Here is a 19,739-nt window from a genome sequence, read left to right on the forward strand (position 1 = left end):
CCTTATATAGGGATTTGACTGGGATTACTGGAATAGCACTGAAATGCTATCCAAAGGTGCAATTTACCTGGGACAAAGCTTAGGAAGCATAAATCTAATAGCAGCTCTGTTTACATTTAAGCAGAGCATTTCTGGAGGCTTTTATTGATTCTTTGTACAGGAGACATTTCGTCTTCTGATGAGTCAGCTGTTTCTAACTATGTTTCTGAAATTGCCCCCATAATATGGAATTATATTAATTAAAGTAACCCATCGAATACAGAAAATGTATTGTTAAAATAGATCTATTGGATCTACAGACCTATTATAACTGTATTGTGAGAAGAACTTGTCATTAGCCGTTTATGGCTGGTTATTTCAAATGCACATATTCACATCGTTACTTTTCAGGGCTTCCAGTAAAATAGATCACAAAATATATGATAAATTGATCTATGTTCATTCCACTTCACATTAACAATAAATTTAAAGAAGTGGGTTGGACACTCCAGACAAGAAAGCCCAGTTGCAACTATTTCAATTTCAGACAGTCCAAGTCATCAGACTTTGCAACTCCGTATAATGTTAAGTAGCCCAAACACTATTCCAGATGGTACTGTTTCTCAATTCGATCATCTTTCCTCACACTGAAATAACCCGTGAATACTTTAATCAGCTGCAGTAGGCTCATTTAAGTGCTATGGAAATGCAGCAAGAATGGAAGTGGCATTCCATCCTTGGAAATGAATGGAATGAAGGAAGAAAAAAAGTTCATTCCCAGACTATAAATATTGGTATGTCAAATTTCAGTATCTGGAGAACTGAAACAAACCAAACACTGCGAAGGCACGAAGCAGCATCTGGCCAAAATAGACTCCTCCAGAAATTAAGCTTTTAAGTATAAATCATCTTCAAGAAACGACAACTTCTGATTATAAAAACTGGAAACCAACAATTATGGCTATGCCTACATTGCTAAGGGCACCCAGGGACCTCTCGTGCCAAGTGGTGTCGGTGGCTTACACCCTTGCTCCTCAGGGCTAGTCCCTTCTGATCATCCCCATGGTTGGACAAGGCTACAATGGGCCCCACCAGGTGTCTTTCAGAAGTCATTACTTGTGGGTTTATCTAGTTCAAAGTGCCTGCAATCATGTGAGGGCTGTGTCACAGCCTCTCGGGGTGATTTTAATAGCACCACACTGTGAAAGCGTGTGGCATACCCTGGGTACGTTGTGAGAGTAGGTAGATGCACGTGATGCTGCGAGACATGATGAGGTAACACTGGAAGACTGCTCAGGGTCAGCAGCAAGCAGTCCTGCAGCAGTCCTGTCCGTATCACCGCGAGGTGGGTCTTGGGGTGAGTTGATCCCCAAAACTGCACCCAAGCTTTGTCTCAGAGAGAACTGGATGACCAGCTTCAAGAAAAACCCAGGGAGTGAACTGACTTGCAAACAAGGAACTGGGGCTTGAGAGTGGGCTGGGGAGGGAAGTTCTTTGGCTTTCTTCATGTGCCCTATATTCATTCTGACAGAGTTAAAACAGAACTAAGCTGTAAAAACATTAAGCATCACATATAATCATTCTAAAGCTATTTAAAGGAGCTAGGAGATCCACAGCTATGTATTTCTTGGGTCTTGCATTTGAAGTGAAATTATACGAAGAATTTATTTTGGCATCAAAGTCGGAGCTCCAGAATAAAAGCTTGAAACCTAAAGATTTGTGAAATAGATCCTAAGTCATCATTTCATTTTATCATTGTACTACACCATACACCACCAATATCCACTGAATATCACATCAATATCTGTGGACAAGTGTTACACAGCTGCAGAACACCATTATGAACGCTTTTCATCAGTAACTTCAGAACATCGGTAACTCGAGAATGTAAAAATGCTTCCATTCTTATGCTTTCATAGCATTTATTATCAAGACTTAACTTCAAATAGTTTTAAGTCTGTCCAGGAGAACAAAGCCTCCAGCTAGTTTTCCCTCCAGCCACTTTTCCTATGATGCTCAGCCACAGACAGACCTCTACACTGGAACTCATAAGCTCAGACAGGAACATTTTCTGGCTATTATTTGGTCCCTCTTTAACCATCCATGTCTGTCGTCAGGGAACGATGACAAGAAAAACTCTTGAGAATTATTAAGTATCATGATAATAATTATCAAAGAAAAAAACCAGTTAAAATTTACAAGTGTCTGAGGAATGTCAGCGCTATCATATAAGCTCCTTTGGAAGATAACTCCCACTCCAGAGTGGTATTAAGGAAAGCAGATGAAGACTCACAGCCATAAATAGATGAAAGATAAGGTTTATCTTAGTCTCTGCAAACTCTTTCTTATCAAATACTTTGCTACGAAATATGTTTTCAATGGTATATAGTCAAACTAAAAGAAAATATTTCTTCTTGAAAGCGTGGACTCTGAAGTAACCTAGAGGGGCTCTGTTTGGTTAGGCCTTATTTTGTTCATTTAACTCTACAACATACCTTTCCTTAATACACAATACGATGAGCAATATGATCTCATGCTTGTTCAAGGTGGTGGAGCTGTAGCTCCCAAGCAGCTTCGCAATGTACAGTGAAAAAGCTTATTTTTGAAAAGAGAAACATGGCTGCCTCCACATACACACCTGAAGAAACATGCAAAAGTGCATGTTTGTGCAGTGAATACTCGAAATGTGCGCTGACTGAGCATAAAACAAACTTCTGAAATTCCCCATGCCGCTTCCTAAAGCCCCACTTCATCTCTGTACGGACTGTGACTTTTCCAAATATTTTTAGTGCATGAGGCAGCTTTTCAAAGACTTCTTAACTCTTGTAACTCGTCTTACAAGCATAAATCAAGCCACATTGGCCAACTCTTTCCACAACTGAACTGCACCTTTAAATACCACTAATGCCAGATGGTCTCAGCATATAAAGCAGCATGAGACAACATATTAATGCTACTCAAACAAGCAACTTGTGCTAGCAGCAGACCAATGAAGTCAGCCTCAGGCTGCTAATCCTCTCTGTCTCCATGGCAACATCTATTTCCGACAGTTCTTCAATTTTCAAGTCAGATGAGCTCGTTGGCTCTTAAACTTCTCTACTCAGGGGGTCTTCCGTTGTCAGGTACTTTTTCACTTTGTATTGGCTACCGTTATAATACAGACTTTATTTTTATCAGCTGCTCCATGGAGTATCAAGGAACAGATGCTCCTCTGTTTCTGTTTATTTATAGACTTTTCCACTGAAGATTTGTACTATTTATTTCCACTATGGATTTGTTCCTCTAACTGTAACACATGGAAACCTTGCAAATATATGTCTCTGTTGTGACTCTACCTATCAGCACTGGAAGAAAAGGGAGAATTGGTACCTTCTTCATACTCCTCTGCTATCAAGGCAGATTTTTAAACAACAACAACAAAGTGTATCTGCAGCAGGTAAACAGGGAAAGAAACTCTTGACTCCTCCTCACCTATGTCTATTAGCATAGCTGAGTCAGCATAAATATTGGGGCTATTTGCTACTAGGAAAACTCTGGCAGGAAGCAGGTAAGAACCGCATCTTAAAGGCAGATCAAATGCTGAACCACATGCCATCTATCAAGTACATCTATATACTGGGTACATGGCATAGCCACATGCTAACCTGCAGCGTGGAAAATGAGAACGTAGGCATGTAGATGAGAACCTGAGGCACAGGGAGAGGATGTTCTTATCCGAAAAGACAAGAAATACACGGCAGAGCCAAGAAATAAGTCAGACATCCTTTATCACAAAACTACTTTTCCTCTCTGTGAAATGACTTCCTACATGACAATGTTTAAAGTTCAAACACGTGATAGCCCAGCTCCCAACCCCACAGCTTTTTTCTTCTCTCCATCCCACTACGTACTGATGTCATCAAAAAGAAAGAAGAAATTTCATTCAGAAAGGCGTAAGCTTTGATCACTCATTCCTTAACTGCAGGCTATTACAGAATCGAAGTCACATTTAGCCCTCTTTTTTAAGGGCACACATGCAAGTTGGCTTGAGGATTAGGATTTATAAGCTTATAACGAAGATTCAGATGTACAGCTCCCAGTGACTTCAGTTTGATCTGTGGATGCTCAGCAGCTGGGTGGGAGGAGAAATTAAACCCCTGTCTAGTTTGTATCAGTTGAAAATCTGACATGGAGAGTCAGCTTACCATAGCCATAAAGCCCCCTTTGAAGTAACGATCTTTTTACATGTGTAAAAAGTGTATATTTAGGTTGTAGATTCACCTCGATTTTGCTTATAGTTCTAAAAAACTGTGCTTTTGTGCAATAAGCCAAAATGCAGAGCCAGACAAAACTACAAAACCTTCAGTTTAGCATAGGAAAAAAGAGGTTAATTTTGAATGTGCAAGGAGAACACTGTTCATAACAGTGAAGGACAGCAATGTGTAACTGAAAGACAATCACACCATGGACTCCCTTCACTTTTGAGGGACACAAAAGTAAAAGGACATTCAAATGACGTCTTGCAGCTAGAAATCTCACACTTTCTCGATACTAACAAAATCTACTGGATCATTAGATTGGTATACCAGCAAGGATGCCTCTGCCAAGAAAGCAGCTCATTAAACCTTGGCCAGTCAGCTGTCCCACCTTATCAAACAATTCTTTCCACTTGGCTTTAAGGCAGATCCACACCTGTGTTCAAAATGGTATACGCTGGCTGTTCTCGCTGTAGGCAGGCTCTGCAGCCAGAGCAGTATCTCTTTGGTTGTAAATTCGGCAGCTGACGCCCCACGGTCATGAAGAGCTCCATACAAAGAATGACTGTCTCGGCTTGCTCCATGGGACTTAATTTGTGAGTAAACAAAGACATCAGGTTTTGCTTATAATTCAGTATAAACAACTACCAGGAAGCAGCTATTAGCTTATACAGCCATAAGTGTCTCACTTCAGAAAAAGAACTAATTAAAAACAAACATTTGCTGCTTTCAAACTGCCAACCACGGGTTTATGATTCAAGATTCTCTCTTACCTGGCCATTGTAGCTACACAGACACGTCTGTAACGTATGCCTTCGTATTGAGCCAAACCCCTCTGACAATCACCCTGTTCCCTGCTGCTGTCATGGGAAGATGTGTCCGGTGCCAATACAGCTAGCACAACAGCAGCGCACTGCAAGAAACCTCCACTCCAAGGGGAAGGGCGCTACGGACCAAGACCGCACTTTTAGTCTAGCGTCCTCATCCCCAACAGTGCACCTGAAAGGAGTAAGCAAGGCGACAACTTCAGTGCCACAGGGCAGCTATCCTGTCACAGTACATACCATCGTTTCTTCACAATATGGCAGAACTCAGATTCAAAAATTCCAAATCCCAGCAAGTCAAACAGCTTTCTCCAGCACTGTTGTTCTGCAGAGCCCCTAACCCACTCCTCATACAGCACCAGCTTTCGACCTTAAACCTGAGATAACACATGCAGATCTACGGCAGCCAAAAGAGCTCAGATGCACGTCACGCTGCAAATCAAACCTCCCTACCCTGCTACCATTTTACTGATAAGGATTTGGGTTTTTTCAACCTTTTAACTAAAAAGACCCTTGGTGTCTTCATTTAGCCTCCCCATACAAGAAAGTAAGCTTCCAACGTAACATTCTGATCCCACTGAATTCACTGAACCCTGGGTTTTGATTTGCAACTTACTGCAAAATGAAGCATATGAAGTATACACCCTTTACTCTACTGCTCCTGATTCTACCCATTATTTTAAATAACTGACCCAGAAGCCTTAAAGTACACACTGCAGTTTTCACTTTTCCTTGATTCCACAACATTTTAAGAGAATTCAGCTACAAACCTTTCCAGTTTAATTCCCAACTCAACAGGGAAAAAATAAGCAAGAATCTGTAGTAATACATGCATGAGACTTTTGTTTAAAAAGAAAAAGTAGATCAAAAAGAGGTGTGGAATATGACTTTTTTTTTTTAAGAGGAACATGAATTAAATAGGTATGAAGACTTAACAATATAAATTAATCTGCTGAGAAAAGATCAGATAGGGTTCATAAATAGTATGTTTCACAAAGCAAGCATATAAAGCACAACAAGGTACTTCATATGATGACATATGAAGGCTGGGATTCATCAGGTCTTAACCATAAGCTCTTGCACATGTTCCCAAGTTAGAAGCCTGCCCAGTGTTGGCTCCTCTTATAGTCAGTAGAGAAAACAGATGTTTTCAAAGGGCACTGCAGCCCAATCAAGAGGTCTACCTGCTAATCGACAAAGAGAGATTATAACATGTAGGCTTCTAAATCATGTACCACATCTGAAAACAAAAATGAGGTGGAATGAACACAGAATTAATTCTAAAGTAGTTTTAATACTAAATTATTGGCTCAGCCTAGTAGCAATTCCATTGTTACAGCCCAAAATTTGTGTTTATTATGAAATAGGAAGACCTGTCTTGCAATTTTCACCCTCTGTGTAATTTAAAGGCTTGAGATATTGATCACTAAATTATAGAAAAATAAACAGTTTCTCCTGAATAAAGTAAATTAAGAATTAATAGTGAGGTCATTTTTTGATAAATGATGATTACAATTTACTGCCCTTAACAAAATGTCTCACGAAATCTTAGGAAATCACTGTGCTTTATATACTTCTCATTAATTCTCTGGAGTTTGCGTTAATGTCACCATAATAAAATATCCCTTTAATCCCAACCAACAACAAAACAGGCTGACCTCATGTTTTCGTTGGAAACTGTTAAGGCATTCTGCAGATGTGGGAGGTGATGACAACTCTTCTCTTTAAAAGAAATTAAAGTAATCAACTCTTTCAAAAGGAGTGGGATTGTCAAAACCAGGGTCAGACCGACAAACTGAATGCTCTGCATACTCAGACTAATTTTAAGCCTGAAAAATAAAACAACTGCCTTCTGTAGAGTCATGTTTATTCTTAATGATTACAGCCCTTTTTACTACAGCTTGGTTGCCCTTTGTGTTATTCCAGCAAATAAAAGAGAAACTTCTGAGATGCAGTAGCTGGGACCTATAGCATTTTCGCAGGTAGCACACAGCCTCTCTTATCCCTTTTTCAAATGATCTAACAAAAAGGGAAGTCTTTAAATACCTCAGCTAGTGAAGCAGTTTGGAGTACGGGTATTGTATCTCTAGGAAACACTGCAGAGACTGCCTAGCACAGCTGCCTAACCACACTTACTGTGAATTTCCATTGACTTCAATGGGAACGTGAATGGCATTAACAACTAGCTGCAAATGTGATCTATAAATGTGCCTACATCTCCTTGACGTTCACCAGTTTTGTGAGGACATTTTTCTCTTGGTATTCTACACCTCTGTTTTTAGCTGAACATTAAAACTGAGATAGGAAAGTAGGATGAATTCAGAAATATTATTTATTTAAGAAAGAAAATATTAAGGAAGAAAAATCTATTTTCAAAAAACTGAGTGTTAGCAAGTACATTCTAAAAAAAAAAAAAATGAAGTTATTCAAGACTCTTAAAAATAAAACAGATGCTTTAAAGAAACTCGCTCAGCACGTACAGCCAGCCACTTACTGCCAGCAAATCCTACAGCCCTCTCGAGACCTGTGCAACCTACAGAATCTGCGAAGGACACTGGACGTCCTACTCTGAACGCAGGCAGCATTAAAATTGTTCTGCCAAAGACTACCCCAGGCCAAATCCTGGCTGGGAGACTCCAGGGGGACTCCCCTAAGTGGCACTACAGCCCGTAAGGGATTTCGCTGGGAAGTTAATTACAGCCTCTCAGTCTTCTTCAGAACGAGCGAGGTACAACCAGCCCCAGATTTGCACTCCCAGAAGGCGAGTCAGTAGCGTGTCCCCTGTGGTGTTTGATGGGAAAGCCAGAACGTCCTCACAAGCTCTGAAAGAAAAATCTGTTCCCTGATGCACAAAGGAAGGAAAAAATCCAAATGCAGAAGGCTACATGAATAATAGGTTCAACCACGTTTTATTCTGCATTTTATTTTATACATGCCTGCAGAGACACCAGCAGTTGCCCTGCTCACACTCTCAGTTTGGCACTGCGGGTGCTCGTTACCCTGCTGCCCGGAGAGCAGCCCACCTTTAAAGAGGACTGCAAAGGTAAGCTGTCTCCTGTACTCCCGATACAAAGTGTTTTGCTTATACCGACCCATTTACAGCCCTTACCTCTATGCAATGCAGCTGAATGGATATGAACTCGGTGCACTCGCATTTACCAGCCACCAGCCCCATAGCCTTCAACACCTCCCTCCAGAAAGGGAATACTAAACAAGCGGCCATTGATAAAAACTGGCATTTGCTTAAATCTCAAGCATGCAAAAATTAGGTCTGCTCTCTAATACCTAGATTCAATAACAAGCCCTTGCTGTATACAATTTGTATTAATGCTCTGCAAAACTGGGAAATATTAGCAGGGCCCATCAAAGAGCTCACAAGATTTTAACTTGCAAATTCCAACTGTAAGGAAAAGAAGCTTTACAAAATCAAGTGCAATTAATTGTAAGTGATAAAATTAGAACAGCTGCATCTGATGACATCGCCGTAACCAAGAGACGAGCTGCGTGCTTTCTAACATCACCGCTGCCAAAACGCCCTACCGCCAACCCGAGCGCTGCGTTCGCCCGTCTGAAGCGGGGCAGCCCAAGGGCCCACCGGTGACAGCGAGTGGTCTCCCCGCTCCTGGGCTACTGCGCCAAGGCAGCACAGCAGATCCTGCCCATGCTGGGCTGAAATCACGGCAGCCTCCTACACATTTGTTCTTCTAGCTGCTGCCGTTTCTCTTTTTCAAAGAGCAGCACTTGCTCGCGGTTCTCTGGAATGGCTGCAGAGCCATTTAAATTACAACCACTTAAAAAATATTTTAAAAAATGGCATTTGTGCAACAGTGAAATACAAACATTACGAGCAACAAATTTTTTTTTCCTGTACATTTGTTGGCTTTACTTATCACAATTTCTTATCACAGAAAGTATTAGCCCACATGGCTGGTGCCAAAGCTGAATGAGGGAACACTTGAATGACAGAAAAAACCCTAGGTACGGTTTCTGTATTAGCAGACAGATCTTGGATTTCCCCAATATACAGTAGAGGCATGATTTGCACTTCTTTTTGAGTCACCCTTTAATTATGTTTTTGCAGGAGGAAACAGCTCCAGCATTGCAGGGCTGGAGTGTGAGAAACTGAGAGCCTAACATTGGGCGACTTTGGGGGGGACCAGTACAGGAGCTGCAATTTGGGAAGTCAAGGAGCTTATTTAGGCTCAGGGCCAGCAATGACCCACCCAATCCATTTCCTCACTGTGCCAAGCAGGGTCTTTGATAAAGTCCAAAGGATAAGGTCCAAGGATTAATGTAGCTGAGTTGCACCTCGTAAAGTCGACTGTAGTCACACCCACGGGGTCCTGCAAATGCTCCAAGTCACAACTGCTGCTCACCTCATGCACGGTGTGCTCCTGCCTCATCCGAGACCTGCTTCACTGGCTCACAACGTGTTGTTGTTGTTCAAAACTGAAAAGTCCAAAGTATGTCATCTTCTAGAAAATCAGATGTCTCACTCAACTATAAATAAACCTTTTCCTTCTATTTGAAGTATTTTTAAAGATGCTGGTGGGAGGAAGGATGAACAATAAAATCATTACAATTTAAAAACTCTTCTAAATTAAATGCTATTTTGAAAAACCATGAAATATTTTGTTTCCAAAATGCCATTATTCTGATATTTTCAGGATTTCTGTTTCCTTTTCTCTAGCATGAACGATGTGATGAAAATGTCACAAATCTGCAGATCATTTTGTTGTAACAAAATCTGTATTTTCATCCATCCTCTCTCCCTTTCATTTGATGCCAAAGTAATTTTCAGAGCCTGTATCTATAACACATGTAACCAGCCAATTAATAAGCCTTACTTTGAGGATTTCTTCACAAAACTAAACACTGAAAAATAACCACTATAAAAATCTTAGTAATTTATAAAAAGAAAGTAGGAGTTGAGAGAAATTTTTATCTGCCATTTTTTAATGTAAAGAAAAAAAAAAAAGAAACCACCCAGGAATCTTGAAAGTGTCAACATGTTTCATGTTCACGTTCGAAGTGAAGCGGTAATGGAGAGGACTGGTCTTGCACAACCAAAATCAATGGTACAAATGAGTTGGAAGTGGCAGCATGCCTGAACAAATGGCTGAACATTAACGGTGGAGGAACTGCTTTTGGCATCAATCGATTCTAAATATATTTCATTGCTATTGAAGAATACAAACTTATGCCCCAAATGAGCTTAGTTGTGGTAATAAAAAAAGCCTCAAGAGATCAGCGTCCATTGGGTGTTTGTTCAACAGAACATCAGATATCCAAAGCAAGAGCCTATTTCCTCTCTCAGGAGTAGTCAGTATTCTCCTGAACCTGAATTACGGCAAAATATTGTTTAGTTTGTCCCAGAAATAATCTGTGCTTTACTGTCAACTGTCCTCTGTTTTTCCTTGGTACATCACCACCTTCCCACAAACTCTGTCTCCTCGCTTTATCTCACCTCGCCGTCTGCCATATTCTGTTAACTTTGCCAATTTTTGGCAAGCATGGGGACAAAATTGTATCTTCTCACATAATCAAAGCTACTCCAAAACATTTTGATCGCTTCCAGTCTAGGTTCATACAACACCTTCTACACCTAACCACTGATATAGTCTCATTCAAGTCTTCCTCTGCCTTAACTGTCTAGTCCCCATCTATCCAAAGGTCATCTGCATGGAACAGCTGCCTCAGTATAAACCTGCTTGTTAAAGTTCAAGCATCTTCAGCTCCGGGTTTTGCCTCTCCTTATTCAAGGGCTGCTTTTCCATCAGCAATTGCAGGCTCTAATCTCCCATACAGGTGCAGTATCAGCCTAAAGAAACTGCTGCCACCAAAAAAAAAAAAAAAAAAAAAATTGCAAAATATTAGAACAAACTCTGGCACGAACCAGAAGGGAAGCACAGGTAGCATGGTGTTCAAGTTTGCAGAGAAGGCAGCACATTCTCCGAGTATTTAATGTAGGATCAGAAACTTTAGGCAGTCTCACGCTTCTGGCATTTAGCACGTCCCTGGGAAGAGCTCAGTGAAGGCCATGCTCATCTTCCATGTGACTAAACTGGGTTTCCAGGATTTGCCAAGACACTCCGTATGCTTATGCAAGAAACCAGACTGGCTCATATGGAGTCATTCTGGTTTCCAATGCAGTATCAGGACTTTAAAAAAATCCTCATAATGTATATTTACCCCAGCAAAAGATGAGGCCTTAATAATTTGTTTCAGTTGCTTCGTTCACTAAGGATTTGTTCCAGTTGCTTTGGAAGTCTAAAGCACGTTTCTAAAATTTTCCTATTTCTCTCATGCATTTTTTTCAAATATTGCACATACATTACAAACTTATTTTCAAAATTAGCTGATATTCTAAAATTAAGGTTGATTTGTACACTTACATACGATCAAATGCATTCACACCACGCTGCACAGCCATGCAATATGCGTGATTATGCAACGTATGCATGTACATGCAGTATTTGATTTACTCAGTACAAAGCCTCTTTACTCAGTACAAAGAGTCTTTATTGATGCTCTGCTGACACTTCCCTGATTTATTTTGTCATCAACTTGCTCACTAAGCGAACAGAAACATTTTTATTCGTTTTCACAGTGACTCACTAGATAATTCAGGTATCATCCCTGCATACTCACCGGGCTTCTAGGAGCATGAGCTCTCTACAGACCATGGACCTATGACCCATAGCATATATTTCATTTATACTTATATCTATTTTAAAATAAACCCCGTGACACTCAGGATATCTTGTCGGAATAGGTTTTGTTCAGGAATAAGAACTTCTTAGCCTGTAGTGAAAAAAGAAAAAATAACTATGTGTATGTGTGTGTCTGTGAATCTTTCTGGTTTTTTTAACAACAGATGATGATAAATCAGGCCCTGATCCTGCAAGTTTTAATCACACAAAATATCCTTATTCCTGTTGTTGTTCTGGGAATCAAGCGTGGATGCTCGCAGTGAGCAAGGATCCCCCTCAGGTAAGAGCTGCAGGATCAGCCTCCTATTTCCTGCCAGGGCTGGTACAAGGCTCCACTTCTTTTACCGCACAGCTTAAAAAAGCTCACACAGAAAAATAAACAGTGCTACCTTTTACTACATAGGAGAAGAAAGGGCACGTTATTAAGAAGAAAACACCTCTAATGCAACCATTAGCACAATATTTAGGTGCTGAAGCTCTGTAACAAGGAAGCAGGGATGTTAACAGTGCCTTTACAATTATTTCAAGGAGCAGAGCCATAACTAGGCATGAGGTCTGGCTCGTTGCCCTTCCTAAAAAGATCCTGAGTTTCTCTCATGTGCCACTGCAGATAGCAAAAGCTGCAGCAGCTCTCCACTTCGTGAGAAATGCTCAGTACCTCGCAGAATGAAAATGAGGATTTAAATAAAACAACAAATTTGCTCTGCTTCAAACCCTGGTTAATCCTCTGCAAAAAAACAGCATTTGCAGCATCCACCACTAAAGATTGCCAGGACTCATCACATTCCCTGACATGTGATTTGGACATTACAACACGTGGCATTTTCATCTATAGGGCTCCCTTTGTGAGGGACCAAGCACGTTCTAGGAAATGCTTGATGTTCACTGTAGCTTATATGTGGACGCAATCCATAGGAAATTTTCTTTTCTGCAGTTTGTTATCGCTCATTGATATAAAGTTGGATTCTCTTTTGCTTGGGCTCAATGACAAACCCTTTCTCACGTCACTGACACCAACAGAAGCAGCGTGTCTCTGGGAAGAGCCACGGCCCCACCTCAGGCTGCACAGAGTGCTCTTTTTGTCCCTGTTTCAGCTGGCTTGACAGAAGTGCCAAATAAATGAGCTGTAGCGACTGTCCCCTGACAGTAACACAAAGTCACAACAATAACTGCGTATCATTCTAGCGTGCAAATTACATAGTGGCGATAGATTAATTCTTAGCTTCAGGATCACCCTTCGTATCATGATGGCAACATACCACAAAGAAATTTTTCAAATTTCACTGCAATTCCTACATTTTTCATTTCAACACAACGCTTTGCTACCCTGCCTTCCTCACGTCCAATATCCTATGACCTCTAAGTTTTAGCAGTAGCTCTAATGCAGTCAGGAAAAATGTAAGTCCCTTGAGGATGCAAAGCAAGGTTATATTCAGGTCATAAAGCAGAACATTAAGCACTAATTGTATAGACCAAATCCCCAGAGACCCACAGAATCCACATCTCCACCTAAAAATCAGAGACTTCCAGGCCTGTTCTGTAACCCACTGAGGGAAATGTGGAGACACGACTGCAGGCAGCTTACGGCTGGGCCTCAGGTACGGAGCAGCTTTCAAGATTAAGCCTTTTCACATATAGACGTAAGTGATACTATCAATTCCGAAATTGGAAACGACTGAAAAATGCACCCTCGTAGGTGCAAAACAAACGCAGAGCGTCAATCGCATCCCCTTTTATAACAAATGCCTCAGACCCCAGGTACACATAACCTGAGAGATGTGCCAACGCCTGTAGCGTGACGCGGTAACACGGCTTCCGCAGGCAGCCCGGCCGCGGGACACAGCCCGGCCGCGGGACACGGACACAGCCACGCAGGCACATGCACCCCTAACGCTCTTTTCCCCGACAGCCCGGGTCGCGCCAGGGGAGGGGGAGGCCAGCGCCTTCCCTTCCAGCGCATCCGCACCGGGTGCCTCCCTGCAGAGCAGCGGGCAGCGCCTTCGTTCCCCGCGGCTGCTGCATCTTCTGACACTTCAGCGCGGGTTTAGCGCGCTCCTCTCTTCCGCAGGGCGCTAAATCCAACGACAGAGACACGAAGACGCTTTGCGCCGAGCGCAGGCGATCGCCGACAGCCGGTGCCGCTGCCGGAGCGACTATTTCAGGGAGAGCGTCTGCCCGCTGCCGCCGGCCCCGCGCCCAATGCAGCAGCCGCGGACGGCAGCCCCGCTCCGCTCCGCTCCGCTCCGCCCCGCCCCGCCGCTACCTGCCGCCAGGTGCGGGCACGGCCGGGGGCCGCCCGCCGCCGCAGCCCCCTTACCGGGCTCATGCTCGCCGGGGCGGTCGGAAACCTCGATGACCAGGAGCTCTCGGCCCTCGGCGCTGCGCCCCACCGTGTAGATCCTGCTGATGGCGGGGCACTGCAGCCACACGGCCACCAGCGCCTCCCGCAGCTCGGCGTAGCGGTGGTACTCGAAGGAGATGCCCTCCTCGGCGCTCAGCCGCCGCCGCCGGCTGGCGCCCGCCGCCCCCGCCGCCTCCACCGCCGCCGCCGCCCGGCAGGCAGCGAGCAGCCCGCAGAGCGCCAGCAGCACCCGCACCCGCACCGCCATCCCGACCGGCTGCCGCCTGCCCGCGGCCGCGCAGCTGCCGCCGGCCCCGGCGGGAGGGAGGGAGGGAGCGGGAAGCGGGGGGCGGGCGGAGGCGGCGGGGAGGGGAGGGGAGGGCCCGGCCGCTCCGCCCGTCTCCGCGGGCCGCGGCGGGCGGAGCGAGAGCTCCCCGCGGAGGGCGGTGGCCTGTGCGCGGCCGCGCGGTAGCGGAGCCGCAAGGTGCGGGCGGAGGCCGCTCAAGCTGTTTTCATCAACTGGGCTCGCTATCCAGATGGAGAAGAGCGTTGGAAGAATCCCAGGGCACGAGTTCTACGTCGCTTTTTTATTTTATTTGGTGAAATACTTTGGTTCTGCACGGCATTCATGCAGTCCCGCCGAGTTAACCCACTGGCAAAACCCTAAACGAACAGACGGAGTGCTCCGTGAAAGATTCAGATAGTACTATTGCAGAATAAGACAAATGTATTTGGTTGGCCTCACAGGGAAAACTATAAACAACCATCTATAAGGTACCTTTGCTGCATCACAGAAAACAAAGGATAAAGCAAGACTTCCTTTCTGTGGCTGAGAACACTTACGTAGAGAGCACATCCCCTTATGTTCAATGGGAATGCTCCTGTGAGGAACCATTCACAATATATTAATAAATCACAGTCTCTTCTAGACCACAGGTACTACAAGACTTCTGAAGCCATCTGGTTTTTCAGCCTGTTTTTAGACGCATAGGTCGCGGGTGTTTCAACAAGTTTTTAGAAGCATAGAGACTACGTCCAAAGAGCCCGTAAAGGACAACTGATAAAAGCAAAAGGCTAAATGCTAAAGAGCAACTTCCATATCAGGTTTTTTTACTATTTTTAAAAGACACAAAGCCTCACTGGAAAATTTTGACAGGTTCAAAATTTTGAAAAGTTTGAAAATCACACATCCAATTCATCCTTCTACAAATAGAACCTTGTCCCCGATAATTTAATACATGTTTTACCCTGATCTTCTAATCTAAAAGGGTGAGCCTGCAAAACATCCCCTTCCATCACCAATTTATACCGAATCAATTTTCAGGAAGATTTGTTAATGATCCTTTGTGATCCTATGGATATTTTCCTAAATCATGAGTTGTCTAGTTCTGACCAAGAACATAATGGAAATAATGTCTTCTAGGAGAACATCTTCACTGATGCTTGGTGATGTACCAGCTTGGAAACTCATCCAGCATCTGAAACTCAGACCTGAAAATGCAACTACTATATATAAATACTTATATATCTATTTGTCTGTATTCACCTATACTTGTTATCTTTCAGTGTCCTTGTCAGTCCTGGATTATTTGATGTGTTTCTTCACAGCAAGAACCAAAGGTCAGCTCACCCAGTCCTTACCATCTTTCAAAGCCAACTGGGTTCAGAAGCGTCTCTGCCCAGTTTAATTTTTAAGTCTTAAGTTTTAAGAATGCAACCATGTGCAAAGGCACCTTCAGAGCACTTCTTGGAGCCTTCAACTCTCTGTTCTCACTGCTAGAAAACTTTGGGAGATGCCTATCATATCACATCACGTTAGCTCTGGGGTTATGACAAGGCAAATGCAAACTTGCTCTAAGCATTTTGCAAGACTTGGATGTACAGAGAGTCCCTGATATACTGTTTTCTCTTACCAAGATCACCGTTCAGATTTAGGATCACAGAAGTGCCATCCCTCTGACTTCTCTCCTCCCTAACAGCGTGAATTGTATTATGAATTTGTCTATGACTTCACACCACTTTAGAATTATGTGCAATATGTGCAACGCTCTCAGAGCTCCAAAATGAACTACAAATAAAGGTAGCTGACCTAGAATTCAAAAGATTCACATTCCGTATCAGTTTTGTTGGCTACATTCATCACAGGCTAAATATTCCTTGTTTTCTTCATCACTTTCCCTTGTGCCTTATACACAAAGTAAACAAATCTGCTGATGCTGTGATTTGAGACTTACAGTATCATTTTCTGGGAGAACCTTCTGATCAGTCAAAAAAACCCCTTTGTGCAGTGTAGCAACTCCCAATGGCTTCCCTTCAATTTATTTCCCCAAAACACAATGTCACTAAAAGATACAAGTAGGCTCAGAAATAATCTATTTCTTTTCATCTATTCAAGCAGTGAATTATTATTCCACTACACAAAATTAGTCTCACAACTAGGTCTGAATGGATTTCCATTAATTTCCATACTTACTAACCCCCCACCCCTAAAAAAATTAAGAGAATGAGTGCTTATAAAAACACATGCACATACACATCTTGTGTAAATCGGGGCGTTTTACAGACTACCAAATATTTTGAGTTCACACATACTAATTTCTTTTTAATAAAGGATTAAGAAACAATGATCGGATCCTCAGAGAGCTTAGGAGCATTCGCAGAACGGAGCAGGAGGAATAAATTGATGACTTCCTTTGTATCCAATCCCTCCTCCTGTTTTCCATAGTTCAGAGATGACAACTATCATCACAGGCAAAGGCCAGATTTCCTTGTAATAAGCAAAAAGGTTTTGCACTTGCCTTAGTCCTAGAGGACTACTCTAACCCCAAGGGCATTCCCAGGCTATATACATAACCAGGCTCCTGGGTATGGCCTTGGTAAGCTAATAATACTAATTAGAGCAGGGAATAGGGCTCAAGTGCTCCCTGTACAGAAAATATCCTGATCAGCAGATTTCAGATCTGGTTTACCTCTCTCTTATGGTATCATGTCTGTATATGATACCAAATAGTAGATTATATTTCGCTAACAGGTGCTGCCTAAATAATTTGGTAATAGTGAAAAAAACTTCACTGACGTTTACAAAAATACATATTTATGGTCAAATATATATATACAAAAATATATATATAATATTCATATATATTTACATATTATTCCATTCTTTTGGCCAAAACAATTTGCTGAATGTGATTCAAATTTTCAAATACTTTTGACTTGCCTGAATCTGTCTTCTTCAGCAATTCATGACTCACCAGCAAGTCTATAAATAAATCTTCCCAAAAAACCCCTCCTCACACTCACAGAGTTTGGCTTACAAGACTTGAGTAACTCTGCACTTTTTCCATTTGTGTGGCAGGACAAGCAGGCTGGGGCAACTATTTTCTTTTATAACCCCAAAATAAGAACCTTAAAGCTATGTCTATTAAAAACAATAGAAGTACATTAGGAACAACAGAAATCCTGAAAACACTCTATGACGGAGGTCAGACACTTACATTATTAATAACAAAATACTGTTAATAATGACACCATGGAAATACTCAGTAAACTTCTCTGGTTTATATTTGGAAAGAAGTGAGAGGGTGCAGTATACTACACGAGGAAGACAGTGTTTTCTAACATACAAATAAGCAAGTAGGATGCTGAACATAATGTGTAAGGGAGAAAGAAGCATGTTCAGATCAGCAAGACCAAATCACTAGTTGGTCTTTAAGCCCCCCTCTGAGGAGGGCTAGCTTTGGCCTGCTAATATTCAGTTATATTGCATTTTCAAGCCTTAGAAAAAATTTAAAATCCAAATACAGACAAGGCATTTACACAGGAGGTTACAGAGAGGGAAAGGAAATAAAAACACCTTCCAGTTATGTATTGCAAGACTGAATCTTTTTTTGTCTCCACCTGTTAGATGACTCACCCATGTTACTGAAACTCAACCCTATCAGGTGTTTAAAAGCTTACTGTGTTCTTATTGGGGCAGGGTGGTGAACATCCTATACGCGTACCAATTCTGCGTAGAGCCTCTTTATAGACTGCAACTTACGCTTCATACAAAATGTACCTGACATTCGCACTTACACACTGCATACATACCTACCCAAACGGCAGCGGCTTATTTCTGCCCCTTCTTTCAGACCGCAGGAGTAATCACTGCTCCGGGGGTGGTACTAGGTCCTGGACACTGAACTGCAATGCTGTTTCTGAGAGCTGGGACGGCATGACTATACTGCCAAACACTCTCATACAGAGAAACTACCACGCAGGATCATTTTCAGAGTCCGCAAAACTGGCTGACAGGGTTTTTTTTGAAAGTGGTGAGTCATTATCTAACAGGAACGTTCTTCTGGTCTTCCACAGGGACTGGTATTTCGAGTCCGGGGGCTAATTTATTCAGTGATTACATAAATGTGAATCAAAACTGATTAAAATTTGCAGATGACAAAGAATGGTGAATAATAAGGATATAGCAGCTCTGGAATGTGATTTACATTACTTGGTAAGTCAAGCACATTTAAATATTTCAGAGCTGCAAATTGCAAATTACACTTAAGAGCAAGAAATATAAAACATGCTCCTAGCAGTCTGGCAAGCAGTATTGCTAGAAGCATTGAGAGATCACAAATAGATGGGTATCTTGACTATATTTTCCAGTGCAATGCTGCAGAACAGCTAATTTTATCTTTGAATGTTTAGACAGAAGGACAATGGTTAAGAGGAAGGATGTAGTTATAACCACCAAGGTGGTATTAGAGAGAATGATCTGGACACGCACTTCTGATATCTACAGCTGAAACAAGACATCAGAGACAAGCCACAGAAGTGATTAGAGAAATAGAGGAAATGCCTTACTGCAGAGGACACGATATAATCCAGTTAGCTGGTGAAAAATACAGTTGAAAAACAATTTGACTGCTGTGTTTATTACCTTCACAGACAGAAAATTCTAGCAAGAACCAATGGCAAAAAGGTGCCTTCTCCTTGGACTTGCCAGTTACAGGTTTCAATGGCTGAGATTTACCAGAAGGCTGCAGCTGACGGAGAGGCAGCAGTAATGGGATGGAGATTTGGAGGCAATGAACTGGACACTGTAGTTAGCAATACCTATCTGTAGCCATAATATGTAGGTTTCAATAACATAATTTTTCAACAAAAATTAATGTTAAAAATCTAGAAACATCACACTTTTCTTTAAAATTACCTTAAAACACTCAGCAGTAACTTATTATAAACTCAGTAAGGAAAATAAATGTAGTCCTATAATCTACAAAAATCATCATAATATCAATCATTATTAGTATTTTCTGGCAAGCTGTGCTGTAATTTAAACCTCCTTATTTAGTATTTCACATCAGCAGCCAAAAGCAGTTGATTATTTTGCAATCCTAATCTTAACAATTTATTGTACTTTTCCAGTTTCCATGTTTTTTGACAGAAAACACAAGAAATTAATGCATCGCTTTCATAAGACTTAATTATTGTCATATCCTAAGAAACACTACAAACTGTTATTTTCCACAGATGAGCCTTAATTAAACTAAACTGGACTTTCAGGAAAAGATTAAGCTGTGAAAAATGTTGCTCCCTCACTTATTGCCCTATCCTACCACTTTCAGGAGCTAAATCTGTCTCCTTGCTGAAGAGGATAAAG

The 19,739-nt window shown here is 42.1% G+C and overlaps 1 protein-coding gene across 1 annotated transcript in view; it reads right to left on the reverse strand.

Moving 5' to 3' along the window:
- The window catches only part of CPE (carboxypeptidase E), a 60,030-nt gene extending 45,608 nt beyond the window's left edge, over positions 1–14,422 (reverse strand). The window contains exon 1 of the mRNA XM_072861465.1: positions 14,069–14,422. Coding sequence (XP_072717566.1) covers positions 14,069–14,360 — 292 coding nt within the window. The 5' untranslated portion in view covers positions 14,361–14,422. The remainder of the gene's footprint in view (positions 1–14,068) is intronic.
- Between the last annotated feature and the right edge of the window lie 5,317 nt (positions 14,423–19,739).

This window comes from Ciconia boyciana, chromosome 5, assembly GCF_034638445.1.
Source record: "Ciconia boyciana chromosome 5, ASM3463844v1, whole genome shotgun sequence".
In the NCBI taxonomy this organism is placed as follows: Eukaryota; Metazoa; Chordata; class Aves; order Ciconiiformes; family Ciconiidae; genus Ciconia; species Ciconia boyciana.